This window comes from Misgurnus anguillicaudatus, chromosome 22, assembly GCF_027580225.2.
Source record: "Misgurnus anguillicaudatus chromosome 22, ASM2758022v2, whole genome shotgun sequence".
NCBI lineage: Eukaryota > Metazoa > Chordata > Actinopteri > Cypriniformes > Cobitidae > Misgurnus > Misgurnus anguillicaudatus.
The window spans coordinates 31713433-31735315 of record NC_073358.2 but is presented as its reverse complement, the minus strand read 5'-3'; the positions used below and the strand labels follow the sequence as shown (position 1 = coordinate 31735315).

The 21883-nt window shown below is 36.5% G+C and overlaps 1 protein-coding gene and 2 long non-coding RNA genes across 5 annotated transcripts in view; 2 read left to right on the top strand and 1 right to left on the bottom strand.

Annotated features, from left to right (window-relative positions):
• LOC141358956 (uncharacterized) overlaps positions 1 to 4898 on the top strand; it is a 115813-nt gene extending 110915 nt beyond the window's left edge. For all 3 annotated transcript variants that reach the window (XR_012365524.1, XR_012365523.1, XR_012365522.1), the window contains exon 3: positions 4181 to 4898. This is a non-coding gene — a long non-coding RNA (uncharacterized lncRNA). The remainder of the gene's footprint in view (positions 1 to 4180) is intronic.
• A 7387-nt stretch (positions 4899 to 12285) lies between these two features.
• Positions 12286 to 14485, bottom strand: LOC129440278 (uncharacterized). Its single transcript, XR_008643070.2, has 2 exons — positions 13831 to 14485; positions 12286 to 13325 (listed from the first exon to the last, which is right to left on the bottom strand). It is a non-coding gene; the product is annotated as an uncharacterized lncRNA (long non-coding RNA).
• A 4832-nt stretch (positions 14486 to 19317) lies between these two features.
• ier5l (immediate early response 5-like) lies at positions 19318 to 21611 on the top strand. The gene has a single exon (XM_055199528.2). It carries the CDS (start codon positions 19479 to 19481, stop codon positions 20388 to 20390), a length of 912 nt encoding a protein of 303 aa, XP_055055503.1. The 5' UTR covers positions 19318 to 19478; the 3' UTR covers positions 20391 to 21611.
• Positions 21612 to 21883: the final 272 nt, after the last annotated feature.

Genomic DNA, 21883 nt, shown 5'->3' with positions numbered 1-21883 from the left:
TAACCAAGTTTAGGGTCCAGTGATATTTCATGTAATAATTTATCATTTGAACGTTTAGATTTAGTCTAATACTACCATAAGATGATTAAAGAGTTTTAGAGTCTAGGTTTTTCTCTATACCAGTGCCAGCAATTTTAAGTCTAACTGGCATTTGCTTGCATACCGGTGAATAGGTGGGTGCTGAGGTTTACATGTACGAGGATAGTAAACATATTTTATCACTCACTGAAGCTAAAAGGCTGTAAATCAAGATGCTGTGCTGTGTTGGTCCCCATCTCTGCCTTGTAAACTGGATTAATGAGACCTGCTCCTTGTTATGAGTGCAACACACACACACACACACACACAAACACACGCATATACCTACAAACAAACACATGCTTAAAAAAGCAAGCTGATTCCTCTATTGTCCCTTTTAGTAAATTATAACATATTAATAAAATCGTACATAGTTTCTGCGGTTGTCAATGCTTCTGTTTTTTTGTCAATTGTTGTTGGCAGGTAAACATAAAAGTATACACCCTAACCCAGTGTTAGGTCAAATGTAAACATTTGGTTTAATTTAGCCTAACGGTTGGGCTTGTCCCCTATTGACCAAACACTCGGTTGAAAACAGCCCAGCATTTTTTTAGTGTGTACAATGACAAAACCAAAGATAAATGCTAACAGTTCTCCATCTATCCATCTTGCTGCAATCTTCCATGAGTAAAAAATACATTGTGGTGTTGTATTTTTTAAATTCGAGCTGCTGAAATGGTGAAAATGGGTAAAAAGTTGGAGCATTCTTAGTGGCAGACACTTTTATCCAAAGGTATATACATTTTATATGTGTGTTCCCTTGGAATCAAACCCATGATGTTTACGCTGCTAATACAATCTACCAGCTGAGTTGGAAAACATTTAATTGACTGATAAAGTGCATAACTGTACAGTTTAATATGTTGCATAATATCTCATTTTAGTTACACATGCCTTGTTTCAAAACACTCGAGCAATAATCTTTTACTGTAAATTATACACTGCAAAAAATGACTTTCTTACTTAGAAATTTTGTCTTGTTTTCAGTAGAAATATCTAAAAATTCTTAACTTAAGATGCTTTTTCTTGATGAGCAAAACGACCTAAGTAAATAAGTCTAGTTTTAAGACAAATAATATACAATTTAAGTGAAATTGTCCTTAAAACAAGCAAAATTATCTGCCAATGGGGTGAGAAAAAAAATTTTGAAATAAGATTTCTTTTTTCTTAAACACTTAATTCAAGTAAAATTTTCTCACTCCATTGGCAGATATTTTTTCTTGTTTTAAGCACAAATTCACTTTAATTGTATATTTTTTGTCTAAAAACTAGTATTATTTTCTTAGGTCATTTTGCTCATCAAGAAAATACATCTTGATTTAAGAATTTTTAGATATTTCTACTGAAAACAAGACAAAAATACTAAGTAAGAAAGTCATTTTTTGCAGTGTAATGCTGCTGTTTTTCAAAATAACTTTAAAAAATATTTTACAATTATACATTTGAGAGATGCTTTTTTTTCAAATCATAATCTATTCAGTTTTTTTCAATTTTAAAGAATTTTTTTAATTTAATTTGTATTCCCTGGAAATAAAACACATGAATTGACATTGCCTACACAATATACATGCACACTGTAAAATGTTATGCACAACATAAAAGTAAGTGTTCATGCTGCCTTAATATTTAATTAGTAATAATTAGTTGCCTCAACATTTAACTAATATTTTTTAAGTTGAAACAACAACTTTTTTGCAGTGCACAATTTTTCAAAATATTCTTGAACTTGTTATTTTGTGTATTTGGTACAATAAAATGTGTTTGCGTGGTTTATGGTTAAATAAACACTTTATTTTCCACATACCGTATATTTTTGTAGCTTCAGATTTCCCTGTATTCCTGAAACGCACAGATTTTGTACAAAACTGTCCCTGATTGGCCAGCTAACCTGTACGTTGTGATTAATGTCAGTGAATACCTTTGACATCAGCCGGATATGTGACGCTCCTTACCATGTTTGAAAGATTTTCTCACAATGCAATGCTAACAGGAGTAAACTTACAGGCTGTGAGTCTGAAGCGGGAGGAATTATGATAATGTCCATCTTTACGCATCACCAATCCCAAGAGGTAAACTGTCCCCTACAATCCGTGTGTTTGTTGTAGTCCAAGAAAAGAGATTTAGGTTGGAGATGATAACTCGCATCATCGTTTACTTTGGGGTTTGTACCTTTTGCATATCGTAAACATGTACTAACACACACTTACACATCAAAGAAAATGTTAAAGCCTGAATCAGACCATTGGTGCTCTTTAAACGGAATTATTTCCAATTAAAAAGCATTGGTTTGTGGTTGACTGCACAATCTTGTACTATATCTGTCTCTTTAGTAGTATATATCTGCTGTATCTATACTTGTGTAAACACATTTGCACAAAATATTTGTCAACAAAATACTGTATTAAAGATTTTATGTCTTCAGATGACTTAAAATCTCTTTAATATTCTGATCACACTGATCTTTTTGTAATTTTGCAACCCTAATAAGCTGCATGATTTGAGCCATCATTCGCATCTGAAACACAAATGATGCAGAACGAGTTACACTCCAAAGTTAGTAGTCAAGATAAAGTATAGCATGAACAGAAATAATACTGATGTTTCGCTATTGGTTTTGAAATCACTATTAATAAAGAATAAAAAAAACTGCATGTTCTGTAAACATATACATTGCTGTAATTTTCGTTATTTTTAATTGCACCAGTTGCTGCATATCAATTGCTCATTTATCTCTGTCTGAAAAAGCAAGAAGAAGATTCGCATGTTTGTGTCACTCTGTGCTCAGTCAGTGTGTGTCAGTCTTATCATAAAGGACCAGAAGCCCAATCATTGTACAGGGTTTCACTGAGACAAGATACACATTTCAACACATTTGTGACTAAAATTAAATAGTGGAAAGACAATATTCTGCCTTAGAAACTTGCGGTCATTCACACTAGAGTTTAGTATTATTTCGCACACAGTTGTTATGTGAAATTTGTAAGGATGAACTGAAAAACGTTTTTGCCATTTTCTGCATTGGAAAGTAAATAACATTATTTGTCTGAAGTTATATTTTTTAAAGTGGGAGGCAAAACCTAATCTAACCTCCCACAATGCAGTATTCCTGTGTGTGTGTGTGCATTCATGCATGCGTGTGTGTGCATTGACACCATCATAAATTTGCCACTGGAGGCACCAAAGTCACCGCTTCTTAGATGTTTGTAAACACCTGACACATCCTTAAAAACATAAACTTATAAAATTATACAAAAAATGCACCAATATGGACGAATATTCACAGAAGGACAGAAAGGCAAAAAGGAACATAAACACTAAAAGGAACAAATGCTTAAGAGATCATATTATTTCATATACAAAATATTCTTTGGGTTTTTTCTTGCCAAAAATATGTTGACGCTGTCGGTTGGCAAAACTGTCCTACAAGGCCGCGCCTCTCACATCTAACAAGAAAACTGAAACCTGTGTCATGTGTCATACAATGAGGCATCTTACAAAGGTCTTTGTTTCTTACGCATACAGTGGGATAGAGTGACCCAGAGGTCCCTGGGCTATGCGAGGGTGTGGCAGACTGCTAAAAGACAATGCTGATGGTGGTTGGTCATGTACTCAACACAAAATTCATGGATCTTTCCAAATACAGATACAGTGCAATTTACCTTTACATTAAACTCTATTAAAGGATAAAAACAGAGCTCAATGTTTTTACACTTTTTCACTTGGCAGCCACTTTTATATAAATCATATTTATTTTATCAGGTTTTTTTTGCAAAACAACCTTACTAACATTAAGCTATTTATTAATCTTTAATAGTAGAGTTAAATTGTCTGACTCTATATTTATTTCTTTATTTTTATTATTTACAGCTGAGCTACATTTGGGGATTAGGGTCACGCTTTCAGACATTGATCTGTGTTTTTATGTGACAATACAGGACAAAATAATATTATTTAGATCAAATAGGAAAAAGTTAAAGTTCTGCTTATAAATGAATCTCATAAATCAATTTATTTATGCATGTTGACCTGTTTATTGTATTTTTATTTAATATTGTACTACAAGCTGAAAATTCTTATCCTTCCTCTCCTCTGTTTCTTTTAGCATAAGACAGATGAGGGATAACAAGCCGGAGCAAAGTCCCTCTGTCTGTTGCTTGATCCGTGAAGGGCCTGCTCATACCTGTCTCATCTTCAGTCCCTGCTGCACACCTGGCCTGGGCTCTCTTTTAGATGTCTCCTAGACACGATACAGCATGCAGCTTGTGTTTGTTATGTGCGTGTGTAGGTTTGACTAATTTTTGTGAGCACCAAATTTTTTAAATGTCAAAAGTGACTAGTAAAAACATTTTAGGTACTCATCTACAGTAAAGAAGGAAACAAATTGTCCAAACATTTTAAATGTAATAATGTTACCTGCTTTGCTTTTGTGTGTGTGTAAGAGAGAGAGAGAGACAGTGAGAGCTCTTTATGTTAAAAAGGGGGTTTCCCAGTATATTATAAAAATACCTTTTACACGTTATGCAAATATTAAAGGGATAGTTCACCCAAAAATGAAAATTCTGTCATCATTTTCTCATTCTCATGTTGTTACAAACCTATATAAATTTCTTTGTTCTGATGAACATGAAGATATTTTGAGGAATGTTTGTAACCAATCCAATCATGAGCCCCATTCACTTCCATAGTAGGAAAAAATAATACTTTTTTGGTTACAAACATTCCACAAAATGTATACATTTGTGTTCATCAGAACAAACAGTGGCGGCCGGTGACCTCTTTTTTCGAGGGCGCTCGATGCGAAGTACGTCACAAGATGTATGTAGCCCATCATATGTGTTCTGCACGTCGAGTGATCCTGTGCATCACGTGTCTTGTCAAAATAAGTGCCTGCTGCAGACGCGTCTAAAGGGTTTATGATAAAAAAGACGCTTGCGTTTGCCAGATACTCACATAATCTCATCCATAAACAGAGATTACTAGTAAGGGAGTGTGTTGCGTGTATTTTGTGAACGTGAGCGTCCCTTTTATCATAAACGGTTTTGATGTGTGTGCACTTATTTTGACAAACAAAATGGCACATGGTTCACATGATGCAACAAACACATATTTTGAAAACATGAGCAACACACATGACACTCCAAACACATATTTTGAATTTGCGCCCCTCGGATGACACGAGCCGACACTGAGAACAAAGAAATTTATACAGATTTGTAACAACATGAGAGTGAGTAAATAACAGAATTTTTGGGTGAACTATCCCTTTAAACACCGTTATATATTAAATATTACAATAAAATGTGCAGAGGAATATTTTAAATAGTAAGATGCTAGTTTACATTACATTTACTCTTGTCACTTGGGTGGTACCTTTACAAAAAGTACACTTTTGTACCTCAAAGGTACATATCTGTACCTAAATGTTACATATTAGGACCTTTTTAAAAGGTACCATCCCAGCACAGTTCTCCAAATGATTTTTCCAAAGTCGCCTACAATACTTTCAAGGTATACTTTTTTAGCCGTATGTGCTCCCTGGGCTCGAACCCATGACCTTTGGGTCGCTAACGCAATGCTTTACCAGAAGGAGCCCCAGAGGAATCCCTGGCATAGCTCAGCAGCATAGCTATTACTTGAGAAAGTAATTAAAGCGAACAGCAACCCTCCGACAATCTGAGAGTCAAGCTGGACCTCTAGTGTTTCTCACAAAAAATAAGAGTAAAGTTTTTCCCTCTCTCCGTCTTGCTCTCGCTCTCCGCCGAAGCCCCTCCTGGTGGGAGGGGTAACCCCCTCTGTGTCAAACTTCAAAGAGGAGATTGAGCTCCTCTTGCATTCATCTCAGTCTACCAGCTTAACCACGGAGTTCAAACAGCTCACCCACACCCTGTGAGCTGAAGACTGGAGGAGAAGCGCACAGCACAGAGATATACTAACACAGGCAAAACACAAGGACACACATGCACAGACTTTATTCATGTTTTTTGAGAGACATTTGCATATGTTGCCTTTTGAAAAGTGTTTTGGTAAAAGTAATATTAGTGGTAGAGCATTGCATCAGTAGCGCAAAAGTCATGGTTTGAACCCAAGGAACACACATACTGATAAAAATGTATATCTTATAATGCACTGTATGTCACGTTGGAAGTGTTTGCCAATTGTATAAAAATGTAAAATATATTACTTTAATTCATTTATGCTTATAATATGATATTGTCTAGCTCTAAAAAAGTGAAGTGGTCTAAGTGCATTACTGGTACAATTGTCTACATCCATATTGACAGAGTTTACTGTTTATGATAAAAAAAACATTTCACTATTATTCCAAAGACTTTTAGGCAAAATAATTGTTGGACAACAGCTTTAATGTAGCACAGTGTTTGACGGAGGCCCTTATATGAGAATAAGAGAGCTTACTAGTGCTACATTAAGTGCTGACTTCAGTGGAGTATACTTACTCTCTGCCCTAGATTCAAGCAACCCACACCAGACACACCAGAGCTCCTCATACAACCATACGCTCAGAGAAAATTGCTTTGGATATTGAGACTAGGAGAAGGGGAAATTATATTTAATATGGACAGTCATTTAGGACAAAAAACAATAATGAATATTGATAGATAGATAGATAGATAGATAGATAGATAGATAGATAGATAGATAGATAGATAGATAGATAGATAGATAGATAGATAGATAGATAGATAGATAGATAGATAGATAGAGGTCTGTACTCCTTACAGTACAGAATGTGGGGGCACATTATTAACAAGAACTTTGCAAACTCAGGGAGATTTTTGTCTAAGAGAGACTTGGAAAGTACCCGCTCCCTCCCATTTTCTTCCCCTCTTCTTTGTGAGAGAGAGAGGGAGAGAGAGAGAGAGCAAGCATGTGTGTTCGATTAACATTTGCTGGAGTATTTGTTTATGGAGCGCTCTCTCGCTATGGCCCCACCCTTGGAATTCCGGGTGTTCTATATTTCCCGAACATGGTTTAGGAATTCTCTGACCTGATTCCACCACCTCCAAGATCATGTCTTTTTCTCCACTAAAGTCCAGTTTTTATAAGTAAATATGATTCTGTACGAACAAATAGATGGTACCTAGAATTTAACTTTTCTGTTGACAAATGTAAGAAAAAACAGAAATTTGCTAGAACTACACAAAAAGTCTGCTTTTGGAGCTCTCCTCCCCTTTCTTCTTTTTGTCCGTCTTCCTCTCCCCACAACTCTCAACAGACCCTTTAAAGGGGTCATGGCATAAAAATCTGACTTTTTCCATGTTTAAGTGCTATGATTGGGTCCCCAGTGCTTCTATCAACCTAGAAAATGTAAAAAAAGATCAACCCAGTAACTTAGTTTTGGTAGACCATTCTCTACACGCACATGAAAAAATAGGTCATTGAAATTTGACTCTCCTTATGATGTCATAAGGAGCTCTTATTGTAATAATTCCGCCCCTCAACTCTTTCGCCGCCATTGACGAGATATCTCGTCAATCAAGAGAAAACACTTCCCTGCCAATGACGAGTATTTCCGGCTTTCCGCAATACCGCTATTATCTGCATCCGCAACTTTTTAAACCCGGAAGTATTACCCTATGGCAAGCGGCTGCATGTCCGTGTCTGTTTTAAAGATCGCTCTGAATGGGATCTCTATAAAAAGTCCGCCACAAAAATTGAATTATCTCAGCTTTTTCTCAAAATGTGGTGTTTTTGCAGAAACTACTGAAGGTAGGATGAAACGTTTTTTTTTTGTTTTTTTTTAAAGCAGAGGGTCTGTTCTTTCATTTGGTATATTGTATGTTTATATATTTAAAGAAGAACACATTTCTGGAAGGCATTAAACATTTGTGAAAATCATGAAAAACGCTCGCGCTGGCTGGCAACTTTTTTTAAAAACGCTGGCGGCAAAAGAGTTAATCTGTACTATATAATCACAGCACTGCCATTTAGTGCAGACAAAAAGAGAGAGAGAAAATAATTCACAGCACAATTAAGTTTCAATTGCAACAAACCGCTCATTTGCATTTAAAAAGACACACCCAAAATGGCACATTTTTGCACACACCTACAAAGTGGCAATTTTAACATGCTATAATAAATTATTTATATGGTATTTTGAGCTAAAACTTCACATATGTGCTCTGAGGACACCAAAGATTTATTTGACATCTTAAAAAAGTCTTGTGCCATGGCCCCTTTAATCCCTCGTTTCCAAACAATACAGGAAATGCAATTTTTGTAGTCGACACATCGCTGTCCTTTAAAATAATGCATTGAAATAATGTGTTAAATTGTTCTCTGATATTTACATAGAAGGTATGTGGCTTTATTAAGTGCAAAAATGGGCCAGAGACCTTAGGATTTGTCCCCAGATTAAAATGGTATATTATTACCTTATTTGAAGGTCTAATTGGCTGTTTCTCAGAGTGGCTCATTTCAGTAGCTTTGTGTGTGTGTGCAAACAGACCTTGGCTGCATCCGAAAACTCAAGGCAGTGACTCGTTGCCTCGCTGCCTCATGAGGAAATGACTTCGGAGGCATGAAGGCAGCTCAGAGAAAGACTTTCGGACACACTTCAAAGGCAGCGTGTTTGAAATATAAACAGAGAGTGCCTTTGTGATAACTAATCACATATTTGAAAACTACAATAATAATTTCTCACTAGAAATGCAATTAATAGTTGTAAAAAGTGAAAATCTACCTTTATTTACACAAAAATTTGTGCTCCAGTCGCTACCTTGGCCGCCATTTTATTTTTTCGAACTAGACCAGGGTCGACCAATCACATTCTTATTGTACGCCCATGCATAGGTATCTCAAGAGACAGGAAGTAAACCTAACATTGAATTCTGACATGCCTTAATGCCTTCCTGCCTTGGAAAGCTGCCTCAGAAGGCAGCAATTTAGAGTTTTCGGACGCAGCCCTTATGTTTGAGCCTGTATCAGACAAAGATACAGATTTTGAGGAATAATCAATTATACTGAGATTGGAAATGAGTTTCTGAGTGGAAATTTTGTGTTTCTTCAGTATGGCCCTCCAAAACGTAACTGTAACGTCAATAATACAACTTTAGCCTAAACGCTAGCATATAGCATCAACTAGCATATAGCGCTAACATAGCAGTCACAATTTTGGTTTTAGCATTGTAACAACATTGTAATTTATTTAACGTGTAATTTAATATTGGGGTGTACACAGTTTTTGTTATGTCGAGATTGGCCTGTTTTTAGTGGTCTTTTGCATGCACAAGGTTTCCATAAGGAGGAGGAAACAATAGTGTTTGAGGCTTACAATATCTCATTACCATTTACAGAACTCTTATTATTCAACTATGCCTAGGTCAATACAGTTTTACATTCTACGGCACCTTTAAAATGTTTGTCCTCTATAAAATACTGGCCTAAAATCAATGAAAGTCCAGAGCTGATTTCAATCATACTTATATTGAAATACAATATAATTTAATATAATTAATATAATATTAATGCCTGTCCAGAATAACAACAAAGTGGAAATGGAAAAATGAACAGGTCCAAGTGTAGTTTGCCTATCCAGACACTCTCACTCCCACCCTCACTTATACAGTAATACCCATCTAATTCTGCCCGGGAGACTGACAGAGTGGACACCAGTAGAGGGAGTGTATGAAGTGTGGACTGCACATGTATCAACATTCACCACTTCCTGAGAAGTGTTTCCTTAGTACGAAGAAACTCCCAGCAGCAGCAACTGACACTGCAGACTGCATAGGACTGTGAAGGAGAGCTGGTCCTTTTTGTCCTATGCACCAAAATACTGCCGTACATGTGAGCATTGCTGTATGTTTATATATACACTCATCAAATTTTTTATTCTGAAAGGGTTTGTAAAAAATTAATCTTTTGGGTCAAAGGTTGTTCAAAGAATCATTTGTTTTCTCTATTTTTGTCTTCTGTAGAACGTTACAAAGAAGCTTTTGTGCAACAGAAAGGTTCTGTGCATGCTGAAGGTTTTTTATGAAACCATACAATCAGACCAAGAATTTGGGAAACTTTTTTTAAGACTGTGTGTAAGGAGACAGCAACATATTAGGAACAAAGGAAAGTATGCACTGCTACAAAGTTTGGTGATACATAAAAACAGGCAGAGTGGCAGACTTTACCGTTCTTCCTTAAATAGGCTTTATTTTTTACATTTATGCATTTTGCAGACGCTTTTATCCAAAGTGACTTACAGTGCTTTCAAGCTATACATCCAGTAGGTATGCTCGCTAGGCATCACACCCAATGCTCAAACAATGGCTGTAAAAATGAAAACAGTAATGTGAAATAACATATATTATCCTAAATTCTCATGCAAACATTTTCATCTAATATGCATAATTGGCTGCAAGATCATTTAAAGATTAACTTTAAATGTGCCATTATCTACAGTATATGTTTGAAAATGGAATGCAACACTATATGCTAAGCTTACGAGAACCAGAAAAGGCTATTTAATAAATTTAGATCCTACTTTCCTTATCATTTGAATATTCTATTATTGTCAGAGCTGACTTCACTCTTATTTTAAGGGGAAAAAATTGTTGGTTCTTCTATTTCACTCCCTCTTGCGCGCGCGCACACACACACACACCCAAACTCCTAGTCTGTGCACTTCAAGGGGAAATGGGCCCTCTGCAGGAGAGCATTAGTAGGCGAACCTCGAAATCAACGCAAAGTGTCACCACAGCCATTGGATTCATGACGCACACAAGCTGATGGATAAAAATAGTGCACGAGCTACACTCTCTTGCTCATCTACTTCACACTCCAGCACTCAAATTGCGGGGAAAATAAACTGATATGAAATAGAGTTTTGTGTGGAACGTATTAACGACAACTACGCTTATTTCTGTGCCTCTGAAGTATCGCGTGCTGCAAGCACAACCTCTGTCTTCCGCTGTCAACCCGCAGCGCGCACACGTGGGCGTGCTCGCGCACGCTCTGTTGAGCTGGAGGGAGGAGGAGGCACGCAAGTATTAACAATGTACGCTGACATGAGCAACATCCCAGCATAACTGAACTTGCTTAATGAACTTGCCGCTTTTTAAGTTTATTTATTTACGAAATGTTTTTTTGTCTGTAATTTCTGTCATTTAGTTTACAAATTGTGTTTTTACTTCAAGACAGCTTACAACTTTTCCATTTTTAACAGATTGAGGAAATAATATAATTAATATATGTATGTAGACTACGGTCTGCTTTTTTATATAAAAACTTTTTTTTGTTTTAATTCTGGTATCCGTGCGCACGGTGCGCGCAAAGGCATGTGTAGGTGCGTGCGCGCGCACCAATATGTCCATATCCACCTAGAAGCCATCAAAATCTGATGGAAGAGGGTAGTGAGAAGTATAATTTCTGGCACAAAATTGGAGCCATGTTTAGGATAACCCCCCTTTGAATCTGTCCCGGATAATGTGTTACTTCATGTAAAAATACTGCAAAGTCTTGAAGCCGTTTTTAAATCCTTAAGGTCGTTCTTTGTACTGGGCCAAGGCTGCCATTCATGTTCAAATCAATGGCATTGATTACCAGATCAAGGACAGAGGCAAAAATCTAATACTAGCTGTTAAGATTGGTAAGGTTGTCTATCTACACCAAATATATTACAAGGTCTACCAGGTTAAAAAAATGAATTAAAGTATACAGATTTTGGACTTGTGAAACATATAAACACCTTCAAAAACATTCAACACATACAGAAGAAAATATTCTTATTACCTGCATTGATAGCACTGAAATAAGTTAACACTATTTCAACTTAATAAAAAAAATTATTCATTTAAAATTATATTTATTTGGTAGAGTTGACAGATGTTTTATCCATATGTCATAATTTAATATATACTTATAATGGTATAAACAAAACATAAAATATCATGAATAACTTTAATGATGATTCATTTAGACGTTAGAAAGTATATAGGATGAACCAATATTTATGTAAGTAAATATGGCAGACATCAAAGCTGGAAAAATAAGTGCAGGCAAATTAAACTCACAATATAATTCAGATATGTTGTAATTGAAAATTAGAGAGAGAGAGAGAGAGAGAGAGAGAGAGAGAGAGAACATGGGATATGGTATATTTAAATCTGACTAATAAAATTAGTGCAAAAAAAAGTATGAAATACTTTAAAAGTATAATCAAATTCCTAAAGACTCTGTAACTTGTGTGTTTTTGTATGTGCTTGTGCTGGAGATAAAAAGAAAGAGTCTGAGTGAGTGTATATTTGCGTGCATATGTGTGTGTATACACCTGTGTGAAGGAGAGATACAGCTCCCTCTCTCTTTCATTGTCTGTATCTCTCCGGTCACCCCCACCCCAGCCCCCATTCCTTTGGTGAACACACCCTTAGTCCGTGGCATGCAGATGAGTCTCAACAGGTTACAGGAAGCTGAAATTCCAGAAGAGCTTGAAAGGCTCAGACAGGAGAACTGAACAGAGGCTTTTCAGTGAGTTAATTTGTCACATATGACATCTACTCTCAAACATTTCCTAAGAAAGTCACTGCTAGGTCTTAGCTAGGTCTGTTGGCTGTAATGAACAGACATTAAAGGTGTTCTGTGACTTTGTTACTACTACACATTAAGAAACAGATTTGAATAGAGGACATTTGTAATTCACAATGGTTTCATACATCTGTCTCTGCATTTGTGTGTTTATATAGAAAAGACATTATATTAAGTTGGACCTAATCACGCTTTGGTTTCTGTAGCTCAATAGGATTTTGTTAGCAGCGCCAAAGGTCGTGGGTTTGATTTCCACAGGCCAATGATATATGTAGGCTATACATTGAATGCACTGTAAGTCACTGCCAAATGCAGAAATAAGCATCTGCCCAATGCATAAAAGTTGTGATATGTGGTTCACATAACACATAGTTTAACATGATCAGATTTTCTTGCAGAGGCAATGCAAATTGAAAATGGTCCGAGGGACTTTGGTGGAAAGCAGGCTAGGCTACTTTTCGACTGTTCACTCGGCTTGCTTTACGGGAATAGAAACATGCGGGGAGATACAATCATTACCATGGAAACCAATCTTGCCTGAGGAGGATGGGGATGGGGAGGTCAGGACAAGTGGTTGCCTTGGAAACCGCACACATCGCTCAAGCTCAGAGCCCTCCCTTTGCGGGCTGACGTATTGCAAAGGGGGTCGACGACTTTAATTGGCCGAAATTCAGCCTCTGGGTTGACACCTCCCTCCCAACACAGTTCGTGCTCTTAAAGGGGAAATAAAAAACAATTTGTGAACCGGGGTTAAAAATATTTCAGGCAAGCATACTACGTCAACATTTTGCCCGAAAATAGGACACTTAGCACAACGTCGAAGTTTTCTGCAGTATGTTTATGCTGTAAACGTTGCAAGAAAGAAGTGCATTGCGCAACAGTTAAACGCAAGGGACATAAAGGAATTGGTGTGTAGCCTATATGGTGTGATATATTTCAACGCAATAAAACTCAAAGACTGATTTTCATAAAAGCGGCACTCCTGAGATTTTTGAACGTATTATCTTTAAAATATAAAAATATAAATAAGCTTGCAAAACCAATGAGTTAACGTTTTATTAGTTTGTCATGAAAGGACGTGACCGATCACTGTTCTCCTAAACTCATAATAAGGTCAAATAAAACAAAGCAAACTAATAAACTTAGCTGATTTTCAATAAAAAAAAACATCAAAACAACAAAAAAGCATATGCATATTCACAGACAGAAGCGTCTTACCGTGTAATTCACCATCGCGTCATACCGTAAATGTAATCTACGAGCTAGACTTCGATTAAGGAATAACACGTCACAGATCAATGCACTTGCCTCGTTACTCATTTCAAATATATGATAATATAGGCTACTCTTACATCAATGGCTTGATCAAACACGCGATATAACTATCATCAAAAATGTCTACTACAACCTACAACGTATGGTGGCGTCCGACCCTGTGAAATTGCATCTTGCGATTTATGTTAAGTTGATTACTTTGCCTTTAAGTTCACAAGGCATCCATCTGCCAAGCTGGGAAAGCTCCGCCCTGATATTTCACCCACTGGTCCTCCTGCCACCGGAATGCCCGCGAGTGTCCTGAGCTACGCAAATCACACTTCAAATCCCATAATGCTCCTCCTTTCATGAGAGTATTTGAAAAAACCGGGGAATGTAGTTTTTACTCCTTAGCCTATATGTTTCCAAAAACACTTATTAAAACGATCTGTATGAATGCTGTTTAGCCTATATGGCTCAGTTGTGTTACTTGACTTTAACAACAACAAAAAAACTGAGTGGTGTAATTAGATAATTTAATGATAATTTAATAATAATTTAACATTTTGATTAAAGTATTAACAGCCCAAAAACCGTCTAATTTAAATATAAAATTCATGAGAAGTATAGTACTCTTTAAATACCATAAAGACAAAAATTTAATTTAAAATTAAAGCTATAATCAATGCATAATTTTTGAAATTTTGTTTTATATTAGCTGAAATAATGTTCTAACAATTATCTTTTTTTGTGATTTTGTATATTTTTATGAAGTTTTTTTATTGTACTTTGTACATGGTTCTTGTAATAATAAATGACGTTGACTTTGATCTACTTTCAAATACTTTCGTTGTTGTTGTATAGATGTTTTGTCATTTTTACCTCTTCTGAAGATTTACTCCATTTTATTATACCATTTGAAGCAGAGCAATCACTTATCAATCTCTTATGGTAGAAAATATCAACAATGTGAGCCTCAACTGACAATAAAAGTTTATTTGTTAGGATACTTTCTGATGTACTGAAACCCGTGTTTTCATGAAGCATTTGTGATCAAATAAATGTTTTTTCTGATGATGAAAGTTTATAGTCGCTATCCTCTTTCACATTTGGAGAAATACCATCACCTGATGATTCACTATTATTGAAGCAGTGTGGATGCTTTTCTGTTTACCAGAAAACCCGAGGCTGGAAAATGGGGAAATGTCTGTTGTGAGGAAACTCCTGGACATTCAGTGTAATTTCGGTTGTTACAGAACTCTAAAGCAACTATTTAGGTAATTTATTTAAAAATAATCTCATATGCAACAAAGATAAACATTTCACAACCATGTTAAATGAAGGTGAAAAATCAAAAGGTGTTTCCAAATGTTGTCTGCTTAGGTCATTAAATTGTACAAATCCAAATACTTTTGCTCTCTCTCTCTCTCATACACTTACATATGTAAAGTGTAAGGTTAATAAAATCACCTAAAAGATTAATTCATAAACTGTGTGTTCTGTGCTGCTCTGCATACTAATGCTTCTCCTAAATTAATTGTACATTAAATTAAGTTTTACATTAAGTTAGGCCTTCAGCTCTTTTACTATTTGGTGGTGATTAAGATTAAAATGTTAAATAATAGTTAAAATAAAATAAAAATAATTTATTGTGTTGGCTATGTAATTAGGTGAACAAAAATATAAAGAACAGCGATATATGTTGAGCTTATAAGGACTGAATTGCTCCCATTCACACTGGGTGAAAACAAATGTGTTAATGTGGGAACTCTTGGAGAATACTTGTCATCGGTATCTAGTCAATCCAACAAAACTGAATGCATGTCGCATGTCTGGAACCACATGTACAGCTCTTTGCTAACATAATCTATATGCATAGAATACATTCTGGTTCATTTATGAAGCTATGAAGACTTTTAAACATTAAAGGTTTAATTCATAATGGGATCTAAATTAATGGTTCCCCATTCATTAGCAAACAAGTGTGTTTATTGGCCTATTTGCACCACCTACAATCACTTGATGGGGCATTTGTCTCTTTACCCACTCACCTACCCACCCGTAATGTGAGAAAATACAAATGTGAGAATGCTTAACTATGAAACTTTTGTTTTGGTTGACAAAATCTGAGAAACCTGAAAGCAAGCCCTATGGTGCTCTAAGATATTGATGTTCTACTCATTTACCATAATGAGGCACTAGTGTTTGGGGTTTGCTTCATCAATTTAGCATTAGCATCTCGGAGACGATGCTTGCAAATATGCTATTGAGACTCATAATTTTAAGTCATGTCAACATCTTTGTATATACATCAAATCAAATGCTTAAAATATTTAAATCTCTAGAATATATTTTATTACAATTTACCAAGATAAAAATGACAGTTTTGCTAATACAGTGTTAGAAAAATTAAAAGCTTCTACTTCATATGAACTGTTGAGATAATAAGAAAGGAATGTGTAACAGAACTGTACCAAAAGTGAGGAAGCATCATAATCCAACTCGATTTTATGTCTAGAGCCCCATTGGACAAAATGAACCTTCATCAAGTCTAATTGTCTTTATGGTTACTGAAAGTGACAAAATTTTGGTGTAAAATTCTGTTTATTAACAATCTAGTTGACCTATTGTGGGGAGATAGCGAATGGATATCATTGATTCAAATGTAAAAATTCTGCTTATTTGTACATTAGACATCTTATCATGTAATACCTTGATATTCATAAACTCTGCCTATTCAAACTTAAGTGAAGTTTAAGTGTTTGGGGCCACTGTATATAACAAATATGTTAGTAGCTTTACTATTCTGCGCTGAAACTGGTGAAAGTAATATGGGATGAATGGATGCACTGCTGCACAAATATGTGTTGCATGAGAAGGACAAAAATGGTACAGCACTGAGAGATTTATTAGGAAGCTAGCATAAAGTGTTTGCTACTCAGAACTGAACATCTGCATTTAGTGTATGTATTTTTTATCTTGTGATTTTAGGGCTGTCCCCCACAATCTAATTCAGATTAGTCATGCAAATTAGGTGAAGTGGAGTAACTAACCTGCCTTTAGATGTGTGCGTGCGAGTGTAAATCTGTGTATCAAAGAGTACCCTGCTATGGACTGTCATCTATCCAGGGTGTACCCTGCCTGTGGCCCATGATGCTGGGATAGGCTCCAGCCCCCCACGACCCTGCAGAGGACAAGCGGGTTTGGAGAATGGATGAATAAATTTGGGCTTCCATTAAAGCGGTTTCATTAATTTGATTTCAGTTTACTGTTACAAACTGTTAGTATACCTTCCTCTACCATGAGAGCTTGTCTGTGAGTAATGTTACAAAAATCCACTGTAAGTGACAACAAAAATAAAACAACTTGTGTCTAAGCATTGTTCACTCTTCTTGCTTATAGTGTTTGTTGGGTGCTCTCACATACAGATTATTTATTTATTTATTGTTCTCAGTGCAGATGAAGATGTGTGTGTTCATGATTTTGGGTATTGTTAAGATGCAGAGCTGTAAGCTTTGAGAGAGATGAAAAGAAAGATGGAGAGGAAGGGGTAGAGAGAGAGAGAGACCAGAGAGAGAGAGAGACCAGAGAGAGAGACCAGATAGAGAGACCAGATAGAGAGAGAGACCAGAAAGAGAGAGAGAGAGAGAGCAGAGGGTGAGAGAGGATGATCAGGAGTATCTGTATAGTTTCTCTCAAACACAGCTGTGATCTATCACACACGAAGAATATACAGCAATTAGCTAATGCAGAAGTCTGACATGCACATTACCTAATTTGATATTTAGGACATTCAGATCTTGTTAGATTCTGTTAAAGGGACAAAGCTTCAATCATCAAATTGTATATTAATAATTGATCAATTAATAAATTAATACATATTCTAGGATATGAATTTAAAAATTGTATGAAAGGCCCCTCACTATTATATATCTGAATAATATGCACAATTCCCCTTATATTTGTAATTTTTCATTTATGTGATAATTTATATATTATATATATATATATATTTATATATATATAAATTATCACATTAATGAAAAATTACAAAAATAAGGGGATTGGGGATATTATTCTGTTATATCATAGTGAGAGGTCTTTATTCAGATGTATTCTCTAAATCATTTTTGAGTTTCAAGGTAAATGGTAAAAAGTTAAAACACAAAAGGAAAATTTGCAAGAAAGTGTTTTTGCAGAAAAAAGTTTTACAACTTTGTAACATCAGTTTAACACGATACTACATTTAACTTGTTTATTGTTGAACTTACAGGCCAAGAAGTAATATATATGTGAATATAACATATCTGTTAATATTTTATCAAGACCATGATCTTAAAGTCTTTAAGTAGAACCTAAATGCTCAAATTTATATGGAATAAAAAATGTCTACTGAATCACATAAATTGTGTTTATTTAACATTTCTCTATTCCTCTGTGAAGTCTTAAATGATTTTTTAGTCCAGTTCCAAATTAGACTTTAGGTTCTGTCAAACTTTCTGATCCAAGTTTCAACATCTGGTAGAGTTCAGAAATAATATTCTGTTCATTTCATTCTGAATATCTGCATGCATGCTTTGCATGATTTTAAACAGACAGACAAATACATTCAATTTGCATTTAATTTATGCATTCGATATATGCTTTTATCCAAACAGAAAGCGATTTGCAGTGTATTTAACGGATGCATTTTTAATCAGTGATGTGTGTTAGGATCGAACCCATAACAATTGCATTGCTAATGCAATGCTCTGCCCACTGAGCAGACAGAACACAATATATGCATTAAGTTATATCTATGTAATAAGTTATATATTACATATCCTACACATTCCAGTTGATTCATCTGGAACCCTTTGTTATATCACTTTCTCTTTAATGCACATACATTTATGCATTTTGAAGATGCTTTTATCCAAAGCGTCTTACAATGCATTATATGCAATCTACCAGCTGAGCTACAGGAACATTGTATATATAATGTATATATACTATATATATAATTCATGGTTGTATTTATTGCTTTTAGAGATGTCCTTTAACTTTACATTTAAGTTTTGTTTGTAATGTTAAATGTTGCTTTCAAAAAAAAAAAAAATGAGTGTGTGTGTGCTAACCAGGGTATTTTAATGCTGTTAAGATAACAAAACTTTATACTTGTAACGTCAAAAATAATTGTAGTTAAATTGCGTCTCATCCATCCTTCTAGCGCACATGACAAGACCGCGCACTCCAATTCACAATGCGCCTCATGAGAACATTCCAGTTTGGTAAAGTCAGTTTGGAATTTGAATAGCACAGAAGAACCGCCTCTTTGTGATTGGCCAAGACCGAAACCCATGGGTGGGATTTGCTTGTCACTCAACGATATTCTCGGCCTCTGTTTGGTTCGAGGCAAAGTGGGCGGAAACGTATTCGTCATATATATACTATGGCAGCAAGCGCAGGCTAATGATTGCCTACGATCTCACGCTGAGGCAGAAACGACCACGTTCAATGTTTCTCCACAGAGCTGACTTAAGCCTTCGTCCCCGAGCGAAATTTCGTGTTTCTGACTAAAATAAAGTTTGTTTACTTCGTGGGAGAGTTGGAAAAACATCACATCCCCGAGCATGATCAACACCATGGAGTGTGCAGTGGATGCACAAAGTCTAATTTCGATATCTTTACGGAAAATCCACAACTCCCGCACGCAGAGAGGGGGAATCAAGCTGCACAAAAACCTGCTGGTCTCATACGTGCTGAGGAACGCCAGGCAAGTGTACATGAACGAGAAGTACGCAGAGATCTACAGGATGCAACAATACGAGGAGGTGATGACCGTCTGCAACGAGATCCAGGAGCTAAACCCGCTAGATTTGGTGGAGGACTGCGAGGAGCAGACAGTGGACTGCTGCGGCAGCGCGAGCGAGTCGGCGAGCCTCTGCGGCGCGCTCTTGCCCGTCAGTCACCAAGCGTCTCCGGTGCAGCACATCCAGCCTACAAGCGCCTGCTCGGTGCCCATGCCTCTCCAAACCGAAGAGGTCTGCAAATCTCCGGATCCTTCATTCTATCGCAGCTGTTGTGCGGAAGCCTACCCCGTGTCAAACTGTGACTTTTCGCCAGTAAATACCATGCACTGCAACAAAACTACAGTGCTTGATTTGGACACGCATGTCGTTACAACAGTAGAGAACGGGTATTTGCATCAGGACTGCTGCGCTTCGCTCCAAGAGTGCTGCCAGGGCGCACAGAGCCCGGCCAAAAAACGCAAGCTTGACTTTGGTTACTACGTGTCCGAAATCGAGGAGGTACCGGATTTTACGCCGTGTAAAAGAGCGAAATTCTGCGAGGACTCTATATACGCAAACACGGAGCCCTTGGACACATCGAACATTTCCAATCTCATTTCGATCTTCGGCTCGGGCTTTACAGGACTGGTGAGCAGACAAGCGGACTTGGAGCAAGCCTTAAACGGACAGTTCTGTAGCAAACAAGCCCTGGCGAGTTTAGGGGCTTGGACGAGAGCTATTGTAGCCTTTTGACTCTGTGGTAGTTCATGAGAATACAGATACTTTACGAAATTGTACAAAGTCTAAGACAAATTGACTTTTATTTTTGCAACAAAGTTATTTAAGCGTTTTTTATTTTGTTTCTTGTTTCGTTTCATGGGGTGAGGCGAACAGTGGTTGTAGCCTGCCACTCGTGATGATGTATCCTTTAAAACAAATGATACGATATTACAAAGGTTGAAATAATCGAACGAAGTTGAATTTCGTTGCCTTAATAAACCCAACGCAAACTGCTAGCTAGCTATGGCCACAAACAAGGAAAGTCGTTGAATGTTTTGCTCGAGGATTGTTTCTTTTATCCTACCCTTTCCAGTTTCTCTCACAGGGAACTTTCACAAAGATGTATTGTAAAATAACATTACCCGTGTGTAATGCTGGGAATAACAGGCTGCAAAACGGAGAAGCCTGCCGCTGCTCATATTGTTTTCAACCGTTAAGGAGCTGTGTAATATTTTATTAGCGTTTTAACGTAACACCTACCAGTTTAAGTCGGAGCTGAGGCTTTAACAACAAGACTATCTGAGCTCGTGCTTACGGAAATGTAGAACTACAGGAAGACGACTGGGTTACACAGACTACATTTGTAATATCTCACAAGGCAATCACGTAGGCTAATGAAGGTGCAATATTTTAACCCTCTCCGTCTTGTTTGTTGTTTTATCTAATATGTGTTGTTGAAAGTGGCGAGGACTGGTGCGTTTTGTTGACTGCACTGACCTACAGCTCCAGTTCCTCTCTGAGTATGTTTGTAGTTCGCCTATGCCAGTCACCTCATCACACTGAACGTTGGGGCCATTAATTAACACTACAACTCCCATAATGCACGCCGTTATCAGCCAGGTATTTGTTGACTATTTAAGACTTCAGCGTTAACTATTCCCCCATGCTCTCAGAAAAGTTGATTAAGCCTTCACAGTAATTCATGATGCCAGCATTTGCTTGGTTTTGTGGGTTTGATTTTATTTTATACAAAGTTAGACCTTTTGTTCTAAAAAGGCAATCTCATAAATTAGCCATACGTCCTCACATTATATAAGCACTATGTGTATTGAATTAAAGACGTTTTCAGACGTATTCTCCATATTTTGTTGGTATTCTTGTATTTTTGTGCATATTAAATTGTATATCACCGGGTAAAACTGTTTTAGAAAGTATTTGTTTAAAATTTATAACCTTAATAAAAAATGAAACTTACTTTGATTTGCCTCTTTCCTCTTTTCGCACCATTTGAAACAACCAAGAGTACAGTCACAGCTTACTTCATAGTAGGCCTGTGATTGTGAGCTTTGCATAGTGAGGTCAACATATTCATAATTGTATTATAAAAATACACACACACACAATAGTAGTGTAACATTTAAATGTTACCATACATGAAAAACCCCAGCTGCTGATCACAGCAAGGTTTTGTTTGCCATATGATTTATATTCCTCTGTAACAGAAGATATAGGTAGATTTTAGATAA